Source organism: Toxorhynchites rutilus, chromosome 2, assembly GCF_029784135.1.
Source record: "Toxorhynchites rutilus septentrionalis strain SRP chromosome 2, ASM2978413v1, whole genome shotgun sequence".
NCBI lineage: Eukaryota > Metazoa > Arthropoda > Insecta > Diptera > Culicidae > Toxorhynchites > Toxorhynchites rutilus.
The window spans coordinates 106,772,754-106,792,715 of NC_073745.1; the positions used below are offsets into that span (position 1 = coordinate 106,772,754).

Sequence of the window (19,962 nt, forward strand, 5' to 3'; positions counted from 1 at the left end):
TTACACTGCATTATACAATCTTTTTACTCACAAAGCAAATATATTGAATTCAATTGAATTCGGAAATTGTTTCATTCAATCAAAAAATTTTATCATTACAAACAAATGATTTCTAAGCTAAGGTAGTCCTACGTCAACCTTGCAGTTATATCATAGATATAACCTACCCATTTTTTTAAATTAAGCCATATTTGAAATAAAAAAAAATAATCTGTATTTAATCGAGTTCAAAATTATATATAATCGAATCATATATGATCGAGTCAGTATATAATCGAGTCTGACCTGTAAAACATAAGAAGAAAAAAATCGAGGGGACAATGTTTTGCGTCCTACAAACGAGAACTTATTCAATGTTCCGATTCTATTGAAAATATTTCTCAAGACGATAATATAAATGCTAACTTCATACCTTGTGTTGAGCTGATAACATATTATAGTCGTCAACTGAATTTCCAATGAGGAAATATCGTCAATTCTTACCTGGAAAGAGAAAAACATAGTTGTAATACAGATGATTTCTTGTTGCAAATTGAAATAATTCTGAGAATTGTTTTTCACAGTATCCGAAGTATCACATAGTATCACATACACAAAATCTGATTCTCAATTTCTGGATCTAAAGAAGCGTTCATTTTTAGCAGCGATTTATTTTGTGGTTTGAATTTTATAAGAAGATATGGATGTTTTATTCTGAGGTCTTTTGACATCGAAAACATTTTTTCGATTTTCCAAATTTCATGTTTTTTTTTCTCGAGATGACACCATATATCGAAGTTATTGCATTTTTAAGTCATTTGGCATTGAATAAACATTTTGAATTTCAATTTTTCAAGATTTTTAAGGATCAAAAAATCAAAACTTTGAGCGATATGAGGCGCCCCTAAATCATGTCCGATTGAGCTGAAACTTTACACAGGTTTTTTGGGCCAATTAACAAAATGTGCATGGTCGGTTTTTGAAAATTTGGCATGACCATTTTCGCTGCCAAAGACTAGCATTCTTCAAAAATATATTACATTTGCAAAAAATTTAATTTTGTTTTCGTGATTATTGATTGTATTGGTTGAATGTATTCTGAGTGGCAAGCTCTAGAATACGCGTAACCACAGTGCAAGATGGAGGAAATTTCTTTGACGAAAAATTCCCCTGTCCAGAACGGGGATCGAACCCGAGCCCCCGGCAAGTTAGGTGTGACGCTAACCACTCGGCCACGGGAGCACTAAGTTGAGGTTCTTAATTGAACGGTTTTATTAAACGGTTTTATTTAGCTTAACCTTTGGTATCAAATGAAACGACTTGACTGGTAGAACACAGTTATTCATGAAAAATGAAAATCCAAAGTGGCCGTCATCACAAAATGACGATGTATATATTTATTCCAAAACCTCATCAATATGGGTATCAAATGAAATGCCTGGACTAGTAGAACACAATTATTTGAGAACATTACAAATCCAAAATAACTGCCTCCACAAAATGGCGCTACTTTTTTTTTTTGAAACCCACCAATATGGGTATCAAATGAAAGGGCTAGTAGAGAACGGTTATATTGATAAATTCAAATCCAATATGGCAACCACCACAAAATAGCCAATTACATTCTGAAATGAAATCATTTGAATAATAGGATAAAATACATAATGAAATTATTCTGAAAAAATGGGTAAGAGATAAAAGTTCTAAAATAATTGTTGAATAGTTTTATCGTAAAGAAATATACTAATGATATAGACAATGTACTAAAAACTAGGAAATAAAATAAAAAAAAAACTTTTTAAACCCTCTATAACCCAATTTTTTTATTTGTCTAAAAAAACCCATTCCACTTTTATCACGAATTTCCGACTTCAACATAAAATACTCCTAGCAGTACTCCTAGCTAGCAGCAAGCTGCCAGCATAAGACCAATGTGTATGTGTGATAGATGAAAATACTCTAAAGACGTTCTAGTGGGGGTGAACATTGATAATAATGTCTGAATAATTTGAAAAGAAAATCGGTGAAGCCCGTCTAAAGGCGGGGTTGGATTGTACAGGGTTAAGTTAAACGGTTTCATTGTGGTTAAACATAATAATAATACAGATAATGTACTTAAAGCTAGAAAATAATTTGACAAGTAACAGTTAGCAGCTATCACACCCCTTCCTTCATTAATCTAGTGCATTGATGAAACTAAAATAAAATCGTTGGGCACGTCGAATTTGTTAATGTTACTGGTTTCATTATATGCCCCACGATTTTATTTGAAGCTCAGGAAAGGATGGGATAACTTATAACTGCTTATTTTCTAGCTTTTAGTACATTAAACCGTGCAACTTAAATAAGTTTTTTTTTCCTTTTTTTATTTTCTAGTTTCTAGAACACTATCTGTATGATTGGTATACTTCTCTACAATAAAACCATTCAACCTTTTCTTTATCTTTATTTCTTACCTAATTTTCTTCGGAATATTTTAATGATGAACTGTATTCTATTAGTCAAATCATTTCATTCGATACCGATATTGAGGGGATTACACAAAAATACATACCCCTTTTTGAATTTATGTTGTTCATAATATGGTGTGCTCTCGAAGTCAAGCCATTCAGCCATTTTTTACCGGCAGCCAAATTGGATTTTTCAAGATAATCGAATACACAGTATTATAACAACAGCAGAGATAAAGGTTTGTTCAAATTTCAGATTAATAAGTCGAAAGGAACGGGGTCAAATTTTTATTAATGTGGGACAACCCTATAGACATACAAATGTAAATACAAACAGGTCAAGTTGAATGAAATCGTTTGAAAAAGCAATTGGCTATTTTGTTACAGCAGCCATCTTGGATTTGCATTTTTCATAGATAGCTGTGATCCACTGGTCAAGCCCCTTCACTTGATACCCATTTTGATGGTGTTTGTTTTGGGAAAAGATGTAATCCTCATGAATAACTGTGTACTAGACAATCCCTTTCATTTGATATCCATATTGATAACGTTTTGAGAAAATATGTAATCCGTCATTTTGTGGTGGTGGCCATTTTGTATTTAAATTTTCCATGAATGTGCTGTGTTCTACTGATCACGTCCCTTCACTTGATACCCATTTTGATGGGGTTTGTTTTGAGAAAATATGTAATCCGCCATTTTGGATTTGCATTCCTCAGGAATAACTCTACTAATCAAGTCCTTTCATTTGATACCCATATTGATGGGGTTTGGGAAAAACCCATACTGATGGGGTTTTGAGAAAATATGTAATACGCCATTTTGAAGCGGCCGCCATATTGGATTTTTAAAATCATTAAATACGCATTTTTGTAATGACTGCAGAGATAAAGATGTGTTTCAAATCTCAGATCAGTCGGTCAACTGGAAGGGGCTCAAATTTCTATAAGGTGATGTGAAGGTGAAGCGCTTCAAACAAACATGTTACAAACATACAAACATACAAACATACAAATTACAGGGCAAGCTAAATAAAACCGTTTAAAACGAAATATATTAATCACTTCTTTAGTACAAACATTGGTTGGCCTTGAGAAAGGTCAAACATTATCGTGGGCTTGTCGCAACTCACTCGTAGTCTTCAGAAAAGTAAATATAAAAACATGAAAACTAGCTTTCAGTCTTAACAAATGCTGTTGGCTGCTCATTACCTAGAGTGATACTGGAATAGAAATCGCAAATGACATCTTTCATACTCTCGCACGGTGCAATTGTTACCCCTTTCCATAGAGTGCAGGTATTGTGCAAGTGCACTGAGTGCTTGCACGATTCACATAATACAATAAAGTGATACAATAAAAAAGCGAATATGAAGTTTTCTAATCAACATCCACATCAACATCGTTACAATTGGCTGTTCGTTGCAAGGAGCAGTACTGGGATAGAACTAGTAAAATTTTAAATTATAGACGAATTTCATGCAGACCCGTCTTAGCAGTTGGCAGCACCATTTCAGATTGCAGTAAAACTTTGTGGGTGTAAAACAATTGGCCATTTGAGTAACTTTGCATACTTGAAATCTTCAAAAAAAATCTAGACGGTTTATTGAAAAGATGCCAAGTTTTTTTTTTCTTTAATTTTCTCAAAAATTACTAATTCAAAAACTGTAATAATTACATTTTTTTTGTCAAAGAATGAAATGTAGGAAATTATTGAAATTTTCATTCAAAAATAACTAAAATTTTGAAAAAAAAATTCTACTAAAAATATTTAACAAATCAAAATTTTCTTAAAAACCTATTTTATTTTTATTCTGGAGAATTACATGAATATCCCTTACAATAAACAACAAGTCATCTGTACATCGGAAGATGAGCTACTAAGCTACTAAGCGAATGATCATGAGCTCATAACTCATGGCCCTCAACTGACCATCTTTGTGTGTTTTTCTAGCTACTACGCAACAATCACCATGTGACGGTAAACTCAGTTCCTTACCGCTCACTTTACGGTCTGCTGCATCGGTCATTGGTACTATTAATAACACAACAATGGAAGCCTCATATCAACATTCCCGCTGTGTATGGTCCAACTGTGAACATTCGAACAATAAGAATATTGTCACTTGGAAAAAAGGCGTCATGTGTAACGATAAGATACGCCTGAATGGCTACTGTGTAATAGATAAAAATGTGTATCGATAAGATAGGAATAATCTTACGCCATAAATGGCTATTGTGTAATATACCGTTCTGACTCATATTTCGGACACTTTGTTCTAATATCTTGAAATGCTTAATGCACTGGTGATATAACTATAACATTCAAATCGCAATTGATTCTTTAGAGTAATCCCTTGGTTTCACAAACACTTCATTTGAGAATTACATTTGAATTATTGCATAGTTAGAATAAATCCAACAGCACTACTCATTATCGTTTGTGTTTGACGTTTGCATAGCGTGAGCACGTAGAAACTACCCGTTCATCAATATTAACATTTCTCTCGTGTTTCATCAGTTCTCATTATCGTTAACAGTTTACTGTGATTGCTTGGTAAGTGTTTTGCAGTTGACTATAAAATATAATCAAGTGTAATGTAATTTTCATTCAAAAAATTACGTAATAAAGTGTCCGAAATTTGAATTCAATCTGTCCGAAATTTGTTTTTTTTTTATAAATAGTGTCCGAAGTTTGATTCTTATTCGCTTGATTTGAAAAGTATTTTATTCGATGATTTTTTATGTTTTCAATCAAATAGGTACCAGAGCAGAAAGCTTAAAAGCATATTGAACCTGTGCATAAAGTTGAGATCTGTTTTCTGCATCATATGCCTTAAGCGTCCGAAATATGATTCGGTACAACAACGGTACAACAAAATTATCGAAGATAAAAATGTACACGAATAAATCCTGCTCTGTTGCAGCTGAATCGCTAAATGAGCCTAATAAAATAAACAGATGAGATAAAAAATCCGATTATAATATGTTCTGAAATAACTATATGGCATCTTCGCATAGAGAGATTTCTTGACACACCAATGTTTTACTCGTAACATTCCTGTATGTGAAATCTCGCGATTGATATGTTCTTGTGATATTGACTTGACATCAAAATTGAAAATAGAAAGTGTATTTTTATAAAATAGAAAGTGTATTTTTTTGAAATTTATTTGAAGGTTTTTTTTTAAATTCTTATATTTAATTTTTTCACCAAAATACTTCAAAACTTATAGTTTTTAAACTCGAAAATTTTGTAAATTAGAGTTTATCTTCTAATTTTTTGACAAAAAAAACTAAAACTTGCATCTGAAGAAATCATTCCGAAATATCAAACAAAATAAAACAAAATTCTGATAAATAAAATGAATAGCTGCGATAAAGAATAAGCCATTCATACATTGAAAGAAGGGCACTGAGAGAAGAAGAAAGTTTTTCAAACAAGAATGTTTCATGTTTTCATTGAAAAAACTACTACAACTTTCTTTCTATTTAGATGTCAAGTCAACAAGTCAATGAAGTTTTTTATATGACCAATGTTTTTACATCCGCAAAGATTCAATGCAATCTGAGATAGTGCTGTCAATGACCAGTCGAGTTCGCATGAAATTCGGCTATAGAGGCTTGAACCTTTCAGTTACCTACTTCTAGCCATGAAAATGACCAATTTAAAGAAAACTGAAATTTTATCTAAATGTATTGAGGAATGCCATTTGGGAGGATATGTGAATGTAGAGCGATGTTCACTTTATCTAGAGGTGCCTTCAACACGGGCATCAGCGAATTGATTGATTTTTATGTTTAAACTGCAAATTTCATTCGTCTCTAGCTTTTAACACTCTATCGACCGGTAGCCTATTTATAGGCTTTTCGATTCCTTACGCTCATCGACCGGTAGCCTATTTATCGACTTTTCAATTGCCAGCGCTTATTGACCGGTAGCCTATGAATTGGCTTTTGGTTATCGACGGTTTTTGTCAGTGGGTTGCTCTGTTTATAACTTCGCAGCGCCAACGTCGTTAATTATTTGCAGCTTTGTACTGACCTCTCCAATTTTTTATCAATTATAATAGTTTTTACCGTTTCTAATGGATAAAAAAAAGTGTAGATGAAGAGTTTTGCTTAGATGCTTTGTAAGACTATAGCAGTTATTCAGAAAGCGAAAGTGATGGTGATAACAGTGACGATGATGATGATAATAGCAGTGATTCTTCTATCAACACTCGGAAGCCGCGAAAAATATTGCCACTGCAATATAGCGATTCAGAAGATAATGATGACACTGATGACGTAAATATAGATACATGGTCAACAAATGACAAATCAATTATTTTGGAACCTTTCGAAGGCAACCCAGGCATAAAAATTCTACCAAAATCTGAAGCAAGTGTAAGGGACATTGTCAATTTATTTATTGAAGATGACCTTTTGAAATATTTGGTTACAGAATCGAATAGATATCACTATCAAGTAATCAATAAAAATAAAAATATCTCAAAGACGAAAAAATGAGTGGTTATTACGTTTCCAGAAATGAAACGATTTTTAGGTCTAACTGTTCTAATGGGCCAAGTAAAAAAAAGGTAGACTTCATGATTATTGGTCGACTGATCAAAGCATCGAAACTCCGTTTTTTTTTTGCAAAAGTAATGAGCAGAAATAGATTCATGCAGATATGGCAGAGCTGGCACTTTTGTAATAATGAAGATGTGTCCACAAATTCAAACAGACTTGTAAAAGTTCAGCCAGTTATAGTTATAAATTATTTTTAGAATTATTTAAAGATAAGGTTTGTTGATGTATATAAACCTTGTCAAAAATTATCATTAGATGAATGTATTATTCCGTGACGAGGAAAACTATCATTCCGAACCAACAATCCTGCGAAAATTGTAAAGTACGGCATACTTGTGAGAGCAGTCTGTGAAGCACACACAGGATACATTTGTAATTTTCAAGTGTATGCTGGCCAAGGAATGAAACTGGAAAACACTATTCTAGAAGTTTTTGATCCGTATAAAAATCTTTGGCATCACGTTTATCAGGACAATTATTATAACGGTGTCCACATAGCTGAAGTACTCCTGCAAAACAAAGTACGGATATGTGGGACCATTCGGAAACATAGAGGTCTTCTACAATGTCTTCAAAACATAACCCTTTCAAATGGTCAAGCTACATTTCGTAGAAAAAACGATATTCTATTACAAATATGGAATAACGGTAAACGAAATGTAAACATGATATCGACGATACATTCGGCGCGAATAATCGAATCTGGAAGTGTAAATAGAAAATCACATCCATCAATTCAAAAGCCTGAGTCGATCATTAGTTACAACAAGTATATGAAGGGCGTAGATCGCGCAGATCAATATCTGTCGTATTACTCCATTTTTAGAAAAACTAAGAAGTGGATCAAACGAGTTGCAATGTTTTTAATCAATTGTGCGCTTTTTCATTCATTTAAAACGTACACAACATTGAACGGAAAAAAAAGACATACAAGAAATTCTTACACAAAGTGGCACTTTCGTGGATATCTGATGTATCATCAACTGATTCTCAAAGTGACGAAACAGACTCAAATAACCACCAAAATACTTCAGAGCCTACAAGAAGAGCACCAAAATCAGATCATCCAGAAAGATTATCATGCATAAAGAAGCAAAAACTGATAAGAATAGAGACACCCCCAAAAACAATGTAGAGTATGTGCATCGAAGAAGATAAGAAGTCGAACATGTTTCGTATGTAAATTTTGTATTATTCCCTTACATAAGGGAGACTGTTACGAGAGATACCACACTCTAAATAGATATTGAAAACATTAATTACCTTGAATTTATTTCATGAATGTAAGTTAAACAGGCAGTAAATTGTATAAAACAAATACAAAATAAAGTATAAATATCAATAAATTTCCATTACTTTAAAACAAAAGTAATAAGCACAACACAATGCATAGTGAAAATTTAGCCGGTACTGGGAGTAAATTCGGGCGCGACTTAGCCGGTACTTACTGAGTGGCAGCCTCAACCACAACCGATCGATAAAGTGTTAAAAAAGGCCTATTAGAAGCGAGGAAATCACCTGAGAAAAAAATTGCTTCCTAGGGATAGATAAGAGTGAAACTGTTGACTGGTTGCAGACCCGTTGACTTGCAAAAGGTGCTAAAGAAATCGCAAATGACATCTTTGATACACTAGCCTGGTGAATAGTCGCTACGATACTTGCTCGTTTTCGGTGGCACTACTTGCGGAAAACAGATTGATCGTGTCAATGTAACAACCAAAAGGTTGAGTTTGCATGAAAACTATGTTTTTTCAATACAGAACTACAATAAACTATTCATCTGTAAGATCGTGTATACCAGTGGTCAAATGATGTAAACAAGAGCAAGCGCAAGAGCGAGAGCGTTTCATTGACTGACCATTTTTTTGGAAAGGCATATAGAATTATTATTGAATTTCTATATTCTAAGTGGAAAGCCATTGAGCTTCACCATCAACAATAGAATGAAACTTTGAATAATTGGTGTTTTTTCAAGATACAGGAAAAGAAAATAATCATAAAGGACTAAACCTGAAGAATAAGCTAGATTATTTGGATTTGAAACACCATCATTACTCTGGTTTTGTGCCATTTTGTCGTGCAATGTTCAGCGTCTATTGAAATGCCTGAGGACAATATTCCAAAGCAAGGCTCCAGTATTATCATATTATTTTAATTGCCACTGATTAGTATTGTGTACACAGTACCGATTTGCGATGCACTTTGAATGCTCATATGTGGCCCATTGACTCACAGTGCGTCATATAATATTGCTCGTGTCTGTTATTATGTTCATCAATGAAATAAGAGCAACTTTTCTGTAGGGTAATAGGATTCAATTATCGCCCTCTCGACGTAAGTCTACAACAAACAAATTAATGAACCCTTGGTAACAGCTATGCTCGAACTAAAAGACTTTCATTTATCATCCAGAATCAGAACACTTCTCGTCTTCTTTTTCCTACATATCGCTCAAGTTAGACGAAGATCAATTTAATCAATCAAAACGAAATAGTTGCACAAACACCCATTCGGAACTCACAAACGCACACGCACACATACACAATCGAATCGTTGGTATCTTCCAAGCAAGCTAGGGTACAGTTATTTGTCCAATGAACACATTCATCATTGATCATTGGCATTGATTCTTCTTCTCGCTGCTGCTGTTCACATGTCAGATTTGCTCCCAATGGCTATCGGAACACCGAAACAAGCTGCTCTCGAGCCGTTCGAAGCTGGCCGAGAATGGGATAGAACTGTAATCAATTAGACCTGAATAAATGATTGAAAGTTATTCGACGCTCGGATCTCCTGGCAAACAACAACGGAACGATTCCATCACATCACTTCTTGCCCTTTTTCGAACCTTGCATCAGCATACGAAATTGCGTCCCGTGTGTGTGTGTGTGTGTGTGTGTGTGTGTGTGTGTGTGTGTGTGTGTGTAGGGGAACTTTGGGTAAGACGTACCGTGTCGGTAAAACGCACCACCATGAAAAATCATGCAAAACGCAGTAATTGACAGGATTTTTCTGTGCTTATAACTTCCTTTTTTCATTATAAATACAATAAAATGTATTTTAGCACCAAAAACCACGTCTATCTTCATAAAATAATTATATATAAAAAACTGCATGATTTCATGCAACTTTGACCGCTTCTGTCATAAGACTTTTGAAGCATTAAAAAACTTATTTCAATTTTGCAAACTCCAATACATTCTTAAATGTTACCAGAGCTATCAATTGAGTTTGAATAAAAAAATGTTAAAAAATCATTTCTTATATCAAATGCAATTTTATAATCCATCTCATAATGGGGCACATCGCTCCAGTATGGAAATTAATAAAGAGAGTTAGTCAGTTCCAGTGTGACCAATTCACTCAGATATTTTCTGCAATTGTTTTATACCCAGATGATTTCTGAAGAGCATAAACCATTTTCAAATATCTGTTCTTGTATTATATGATAAGAACCAGAACGAACAAAATCATTCCAATGTTTCTGACTACTAAAATCCATCCATGATTAAGAATAATGCAAACCTTAGAATCAGAATAAAAACTCATGAATACGAAGGCCAAAAGTCTGGCAGCACATTTGTGAACGGCGGCACGTAGCAATATATTTAAGGACAGCGGCACATACTGATACGCTTGTAAACAAATATATTGGATACAAAATTCTTTAGCGTTTTCCGCGTTTGCCTCGAAAATTCGAGACCATATGATGATTCTAACTGGTAGAAACGTAACGGAAACGGAGCGTATAAGCAGCGAATCAAGAGTTATCTAAAATAAACGCTTCGATATCGTTTGACATTTAGACTCTTTGTTGTGGTGCGTTTTGGACACGCATATGGGCATCTTACCTCGCTTTTTTAAGAATGATGTAATATGGATGCGTTTAGAATTCATCTTATTTCTGTTGGTTTGCCTAATCGTGATCGTTATTGCTCATTTCATTACATAGAAAACAAACGTGGCTACGTTGTGGATGTGAAGAAATGTTGAAATACATGTTTCATTCTGTTTTGCTTAACCGGGGCGTCTTGCCCGGACTTCCCCTATATATGGGAACGAAACTGATCATCTACAATTAAGCCGATTTTTCACTCTCTCCCGACTGGAAATTCGTTGTTCCGACACAGCCAAAAAGGGGTGTGAATCAGAACCGTTTGGTACCTAACCGCCCCCCCCCCCCGGATTTTGGACTGAAAACGATCACGATTTATAGAGTAAGTAAGCGAACCGACGAGCGTCAGATGATGTTGATTGAGTACAAGTTTTGTTTACTTGCTACGCAAGGCAGCCTCGGACCGGAGCCAAAAGCCGTGAAGCTGAATTAGACGAAGGAAAACAAACAGAACTCATCTCGTTCGTTGATGCTCTTCACCGTCGCTACGGCACAAACGCGCAGGATATTTCTCGCGACGTTTGTACCAAGCTGCCAAGCATTTTTCTACAAGTTATCTTGAATGCTTGGATTGGCTCTAAGTGGGATGCTTGAAACCGAACGCAGGGACGGAACTCAATCGCTAATGGATTCGGGAAGGTGATTGATGGAGGGATAGCGGATAAGCAAATAGTTACCCAGCCGATCGTCTTACATGTGGTTGTAGGTCGTCAACTAATCGTTAAGTGGTGGACAACTAAGTAATATGCTTCACATTTAGCTTCATTTCGTGATACTTAAACTCGATCCAATCTTGACGCACTATCAATTTTTACTGTAAAAATTTTGGCAACGAACTGTTGATAGTTGATTGAAAGAGAGCAGAATTTCCGATTGAAACCACAAAACGTTATAGTTTTATTATATTCTTTTGCACAAAAATTTCATTCAAAATTATGCTAGACCTTTGTTTTGTTCAAATTGATCGATTATTGAGGCATTCCACCAATCAACACAATACCATTTTAATTTAATATTTTCGATTTGACTGAAACTTTTCCAACTTGTTCGGCACTAGGTACATTGTCATTTTGCGGTATTACTTTTTCAAATACCATCACGATTTATTTTTGAAATGGTTTATGCGAAAACGGTATCATTTCAGAAAATAAACTAAAACTCCAAAACGGGTTATTTGATCGAAATAGTTTTTGACCAAGAAAAAAATAAGTTAAATTGAAAATTGATTATCCCAAAAACTACATTTTTTAATGTATATTTTAAACACAATAAAGTTCATATTTTATCTTCATTTATATTGTCTTCAACAGTTGATTTTTTACTGAATCCTGAGCTAATGAAAAATAAATTTTCCATTTTTTAACAAAAAATATTTAACTCAAAAACTTTAATACAGGAACTCGATTATATACATTCTCCGATTACTTTTCACTGTTTATAATTAAAACCTGCATATAATTAGCACATGATTAGGCAAAATTTTTTGTGTTTTTTGGTTCCCTCCTCACTTTACGAATGAACTGCGCTTCCAGTTCGCACCAGACTTTCTCATTCCCACTCAGATATCGATCACAAACTTTAAAAACTTTTAGTCCTATATTCGGCTTGAGGTATGATCGAACCCATGAATATGCAACAGTAAGATTTTCATACAGGGAATCTGAAGCATACTTCCATGAAAGATTGTATCTAAATACGTTGTATCTAAATAAATGCAGTGCATGCTCATATTCCAAAATTCTCGGTACTCTTCCATATTCGCATTAGCACAAAAATTTCTGGCACTTTCTTTGTCGTACAGAGAACTTCCTCTTCTTCAAGGATGTGTAGTGAATGTGTTTCGCAATATCTTCCATTCATTCCACTCTTGTTTCGAGCTATGTAATGCATGCATGTCCACCCTTTTGTGTTATGCTTGCTAGTTCGCTAGCAATTGTGGTTTCATTTCATTCCATTATTGTTTTTCAGAGGGTTTAGTCTCTAGCCCTGAGAAGGGCCCTCGTGGAAAGAAACTCTACTTCACCTCCCACTTCACCTGTCTGAGATTTACTCCCGCTTGACGCTCGCCGGCAACGATGTTTCTTCGATGACCACCAAACGAGAACTGGCGTTGTTTCAAATAGTAAGCACATAAATTGGCAGAACAAATGTATAGGAAAATGGGAATGCTTCTCGTTTTCATCAATTTATACTGTTTAGGGATTAGGGAATCGTAATGTATAGCTAATCAAATAATAGAATAGAGAATTTCCGATTCGATTTGTATGTTAATCATCAGAATTCGCTCACTGTGAAAATAGTTATTAACGTTAACTTCATAGAAACGTGGCCGGTTTTCTGATTTGGCACCCTTCCTGGAAGACATAGTTCTACGTCAAAATAAATTTAACCCGAATCTCTCAGGAGCTGATACACGATCATATTTGAGTAAATAAATCCTTTTACGCGTATGGTCGAATTTCCACAATGACATAGTTAGTGATTGTTTTGTTTTGTTTCGGGCTCTATTTGCCTTAAACTGGCTTTACTTTAAAAAGTACGCTAAGTAAGACGATTCTGTTGCTTCCGTTTAAAAGATGAGGAAATAGTTTTGAAACATCTAAATTATTTGATTTAAATTACACTTTGGAAGTGAAAAACTTAAAAGATAGTGGTTTTCATGGTTTTGTTAAAATCCATATTAATCCATATTTCTATTAACGAAATGAAAGCTCTCTAGCCGCTCTACAATTCTTCGATTCCTCTTTGATTTTTTTATTCTTTAATTTCTTCAATTCTTCTTTGCCACACAACTTCTATCTTTCGATGCAATATCGTTATGAACAATTTCTGGTGAGTATTCATTCAAAATCTTCAATACTCATGATTTTTACTCCACTGTACATATATTAGCCAATTAAATTGCACCTAAACGTTGAAATATTACATTAAGTCATATTTGAAACACAAATAAAAAATAAATAAACTATATACAGGTTGGACTCGATTGTATGTGATTCGATTATATATAATTTTGGACTCGATTATATACAGTTTGAAAAAAAAAATGTTTTTTTTATATTTCAAATAAGAGTTATTTTACGAAAAACATTACCTTTCAACGTTAATGTGAAATTTAGGTGGCTTTCATATGTACGGTGGGTATACAATGTGGGTATAAATTTTAAGATTTTGCTTGAATTTTCACCAGGAATTGTTCATATCGATATTGCAGCGAAATATAGAAGTTGGGTGTCAAAAAACAAATTGTAGAGCGGTTAGAGAAGTTCAACCTAATTAGTAGAAACAATCAAGTTCAATATGAATTTTAAGGATAAAATTAATAATAACACAATAAAAATTACTAGCTTTGATGTTTTTCATTTCCAAAAGTCGCTTAAATCCACTAATTTAGATGTTTTACAACTATACCTTGTACTAAATTTTCTCACCTTTCTAATGAAAGCAACATAATCGTCTTCTGTAGCGTTCTTTTTAATATAGCGTCAGTTTGAAGCAACAGAGTCCGAAACAAACAAGAAGTTCCATAACTTTGTCATTGTTGAAATTCGAACACATGCGCGGAAGGATTTTTTTTTCATCAAATAATGATCCTCTATCACCTCCCGAATGAATTCGTATTTCTTATATGAGAGAGATATTTTATGACTTTTTAAATTATTCTTCTATATTCAAACAACGAAAAATATGTGCATGAGAAACGAATAAAAATCTTTTTTCACTCGATTATATACAGTGAAAATAAATCCAAAACTGTATATAATCGAATCATATATAATCGAATCTGTATAGAATCTAGTCCGACCTGTACCTACAATATTCTCAAATTCTCGTCAAAAATTGAAATGTATAAAATTGTTTGAATTTTCGTAAATTAAACTTTTTTTTTAATTGAACTGAAAAAAAATATTTTTAAATTTGAAAATCATTTTTCTCAAAAACGTATTTCTTTAAATTCTTAAGAAAATTATATGAATAACCCTTACAATTTCCAATAAGTCACCGATACATTGGAGGATATTTTTACATGTAAATTTTTTTATGTTTCTTTGAAAAAAATACAATTAACCTTTATTTTGTTCAAATTCAAGATAGCGATGTAGTGTATTCGACAAAGCTTTGGATCTAATTGATATATGAACTTTTGTCGAAGACGTCAACTTTATATCATTTATATTTTATGGAATATATATCATTTTGGTATGGAAACTCCGGAAAAATAATGTTTTACACGTAAAATTTTTGTGTATAAATTCTCGCGTTTAACGTGTTCTTGATTCGTTTCTAATTAGAAAAAAGTTTACAGAATATGTTAATCGCGATAATCTTCAATTTCAATCTTTGAAATAATGTTTTTTTCACTATTTCCTACATTTCATTATTTGGTCAACAATATGGTTTTTATGTTTTTTAGTTAGGATTTTTCGGAAAAAAAATTAAAAAAATCATGATTTCGGAAAATTTCTCACTTGGTTAAAGAATTAAATGTAGGAAATAGTTTATGCCGTATATTCCAGAAACTATAAAAGATATAAGTTGACGTCTTCGTCAAAAATTGATATTTTATTATAATCTAAAACATTGTCGAATACACTTTAAGGCTATCTTAATTTTAAACAAAATTAGAATTAGCTTTAATTTTTCCAAAGAAACACGAAAAAGTTGTTGTTGAAAAAACTTGTTTCTAGTAAAAGTGCCCAAATATTTTTTGTGTTCAGTGTTATTTGAAAAAAAATGGTATTGTTTTATGAATATTTAAATAATTTTTGTAGGTTATAAGTTAGATTTTTTTTTGTAAAAAAACATGCAAAATTAACAAGCCATGAAAAATAATTTTTCATTTGCCCAGGATCAAATGAAGAACCAGTTATTGGAGATAATGTGTGCTTTATTGTGTCAACAATTTAGATTAAAAAAATGTAGTCTTTTTGTAGATATTCAATTTTGAAACTATATGTAGAATTTTTTCGGTCAAAAACATGTTTTTTTTTCATTGTGTACTTTTTTCTGTACCGCAAAAATATATGTTTTGGCATTAGTGTTTATTTTCTAAAACGATGCCATTTTTGCACAAGCTCTTTTCAAAAATTATTCGTGATCGTATTTCAGATCGTACTAATACTGTAGCAAACAACAATAAATTATTCTACTAAATTTATACATTCATACTGTAAACCTGCATAGACTAAGAATCACATGAATACAATAAGGTAGCTAATTTTGGCGGCATTTTAACCCGGCTCTGTTTACTATAGTTTTTTATTATATCTTATATTGCGAATACAGTCTTTATATCATAATACGGGACTTTTTATGAATAAATTCGTGCATTTTGATCTTCAAAATTGAGGGTGTTCTATTCAAAACAGTGCCAAAATTTGATCCTCTCCACAAAATTTTGCTAAATTTTATTTTCCTAAAGTCACTATTTCCTCCAACGGTTGCTTAACTGCCTCAATATTCTTGAAATGGATAACGTGTTGTGTCTGGCATGAAGCTCGCATATGACATCTCATAATGCGTTGCTCATTCCGTAACTTGTGCACATTAACGCACTGCAAGAATGTTTCCCGTTTTATATATTTTTTTAAATACAAAATTTTCAAACGCGATAGTATAGTTATGAGAATTTTCACGGGAATGATTATCCTAATTATATAATTATATATTTGAAAAAACTAATACTGTTATAAAATAAATTAAAAAAAACTTTTTATGTTAAACGGTTTCTTGCTAACTGCAGCTTGCTAACTGCAGCTTGCCTAATTATTTTCTAGCTTCTAGTACATAATTTGTATAATTATTATGTTTAACCACAAAGAAACCGTTTAACCTAAAAAAAATTTTAATTGATTTTATTTTCAAGTTTTTAGTACATTTAGTATAGCTTATTTCTCTATTATGAAACCATTCAATTTTTTTTTCAATTTTTTATTTCTTATCTAATTTCTCGGAATGTTTTTATGATGTACTGTATTCTATTAGTTAAATCATTTCATTTAATACCGATATTGAGGGGATCGCAAAAATACATGGTGCTTACCCCACAGACATTCAAGTATACATACGAACAGGTTAAACTGAATGAAACCATTTAAAAAAGTAAATGGATATTTGGGACTGCGACCATCTTGTATTTGGATTTTTGACGATCTACTCTGTTCTAATAGCACTTTCAATGGATACCCATATTGATGGTATATATATATATATATATATATATATATATATATATATATATATATATATATATATATATATATATTTGATATCAATTTGTAGTGGCGGCAATTTGGATTTGCATTTTTCATAAACAACTGTATTCTACTAGCCAAGCCCTTTCATTTGATACCCATATTGATGAGGTTTTGAGAAAATATGTAATCCGCCATTTTGTAGCGGCCTCATTTCTTTTGAATTTGGCTGAAATTTCAAGACAATTTGAGTGGAATTTATTGAAGTTTTCTGTACTGTCATTTTGTCACTCTGATCGAGGTGGCTCTATACGACATGCAATCGCAAGTATGCAATTGAACTGGGTCCGTCATTTCTTGACGCATATTCAAAATTCTTAAAGTAAGATTTCCGTTGATTAAATCTAGTCTAGTTGACAATCTAGTCTAAACTAAAAATAAATTCCAAACACTTTCCGCCGTAAATCAAGCTTAATTCCTACACTCAGGCACCGAATTGAGGGGAATGTGTGCAAGGTCTCATTATACAGAAAATCTACTCAATAGTGGACACCATCGAAGCCCATCGCCGACGCATATATTGGCGTATAATGGGCGATCGAATATCATCAAATTGACAATAAATAAATCCATCCCTTGGATGAATACGGAACGGCTAGAAGCGCGCCCAGTCCGCTGCGCTCCGAAAGGACAATTAACTTTCGGTTTCTGGTTCCATTATCAGATATCAGGCGCTCTCCCCCAACAAACACAACGTGCGGAACGCCGAAATTGAAAACTGAACACGATCGAAGGATTACAGCTCCTGTGTGTCCGTCACTTCCCTCTCCCCAGCAGCGCAGCTGTTTGGCCAGCACAAACCGATCATAATAATATTCATTCTTCGGCGAGTTTGTGCGATAAAAAATGATGAGCGACACACTCAGTTCGCACAAACAATGAAATCCGATTTTGGCGCTCCATTCGGGTATCAGGAAAAAAAAAACGATTCGCCACATAACACGTTGGAGCAATGTTTTGCTATCTGCTTTTGTGGTTCCATCTTCTGAAAAAGCAGAACTACCACGAGCGGCACCGAAAAGAAATGCCTTGTGAAAATATTGATTCCATTAAATATTCAATAAGACACTATTGAAGACCACGCTTCTCCACCGGTGGGCGGTGGAAATCGATGGAGGTGTGTTATTATGCCTTATTTCCGCCATTTGCCGATTGAACGCATCCATACACATGTTCATATGCTACTAGAGTTTGGCTTCCATAAATAAGCCACGAACAAGCGCAATTGTTTTATTCGAGTTGAATGGGTACCCATCGAGCGAAATCAAATTCCATCTCTCTCTGTGTGTGTGTGTGTGTGTGTGTGTGTGTCATATTTGCAAACACGGAGTGGTGATGCGGTGGGTCGACGATTATTGGCAGGGGGACGTGTGGGACGTGTGTGTATGTGTGTGGGTGAGTTGTGTCACAAAACCAACCATTCCAAACCAAAACACATCCGAACAAACACATTCGCCACAGCCGTGGGCTGGACACGATGTGGCGGTGGGAGGGCCAGGAAAAAATCCTCAAAGAGGATGCAACGTAAATGTTATATTTTCCCCGACTTCTCGAGGGTCTGAGGAGGGCTCGAAGGGCAACGGGGGCGCAATGTGCTTGTTGGTGGCAGATGCTGAAATTTGATCCTCGTCGAATGGTTGTGCATACAATATTTCCATTCGGTGGCGGTGGACTTTTATCTACGAATTATGACAGAAATTGAGACGTTCCTGACAGGTTCGGTGGTTGTTCATTGAACGTTATCGATCAGTATTGATTCGAGTGGCTATTTAGGGGGAAAAAATATGTACATCGAAGGCTTCTGCTGTTGCTTTCCATTTCACGTTTGGCATTTGAATTTTTATTGTATCGTTCATCAGTTTTTTCCGATCAAAAATTACTAACTGATGAAAAAATAATCAACTGATTAGCTGTCGTCTATAAGTTCAAACTCTCTATCGGTATATAATTTTGTGACGAGGAAGATGAATAGAATAGCCAATTTATTTGTTCCGAATTTGCATGATTCGTTTAATGTTGACGTGCAGGGAATAAAATGGTTATTTTGGAATCTTGATCCCACGCATTTGACAATAATATTTTTAAGGGGGTATTCAAGTCAAGAATTTGATAAAAGATTTTTTTTCTTCATTATTCTGAAGTTTAGACATTCAAGAATATACCCTAGAACGGACTTCTTGAAAATTATTTATCGAGTTATAGTCATGAAGGAGATTTAGAAAATATATTTTTATATGAAAACATTTCATGTTCAGTATGTATTTACTAAAGTTCACAAAAAAGATACATGAATCTTGTTTATCTTTGATAATCTTACAAGTTATGTATTTTATACCCATGCCAAAATTTAATACGATCGCAAAGGGTTTAATGTTTAATAAACGAATGAGAAAATAATATATAATATAGTAAAAATATTCTTTATTTTATTTTTTAAAAGCTCGATAAAAACGTCCGAAATTCGTGCCTCTAGAATACGCCTCAAATAAATGGAGCCAGGGTATTTCCACCTTGTGCTCCCAATGAATCGCCGGAGCAAACAACGATAGATGCTTCTACGCAAATTCTATACCTTCTTCGTGTGAACCTGCCTTGGCTAAGGGTGGGTTTAGACTAGGGATATATTCATGTGAAGAAATATGATGAGATTTATAGAAATCGCATCAACCGTTTACACTAGCGTGAACTTCTATAATGAATATATTCATATCTTCGGTGAATTTATTCACCTGAAGTAGAACTGCATCTAACTTTAGTGATTTCTCACCAGTGAGAAATTCACAAGCGTTTACATATGCTGAATTTATTCA

The 19,962-nt window shown here is 33.7% G+C and overlaps 1 protein-coding gene across 4 annotated transcripts in view; it reads right to left on the reverse strand.

The window, feature by feature from the left end:
- The window catches only part of LOC129771832 (matrix metalloproteinase-2), a 475,554-nt gene that overhangs the window by 305,093 nt on the left and 150,499 nt on the right, over window positions 1-19,962 (reverse strand). The window contains exon 3 of one of the 4 annotated variants that reach the window (XM_055775901.1): window positions 413-483. The exons of the other annotated variants lie outside the window; for them this stretch is intronic. Coding sequence (XP_055631876.1) covers window positions 413-483 — 71 coding nt within the window. The remainder of the gene's footprint in view (window positions 1-412; window positions 484-19,962) is intronic. 4 annotated transcript variants of the gene reach the window in all.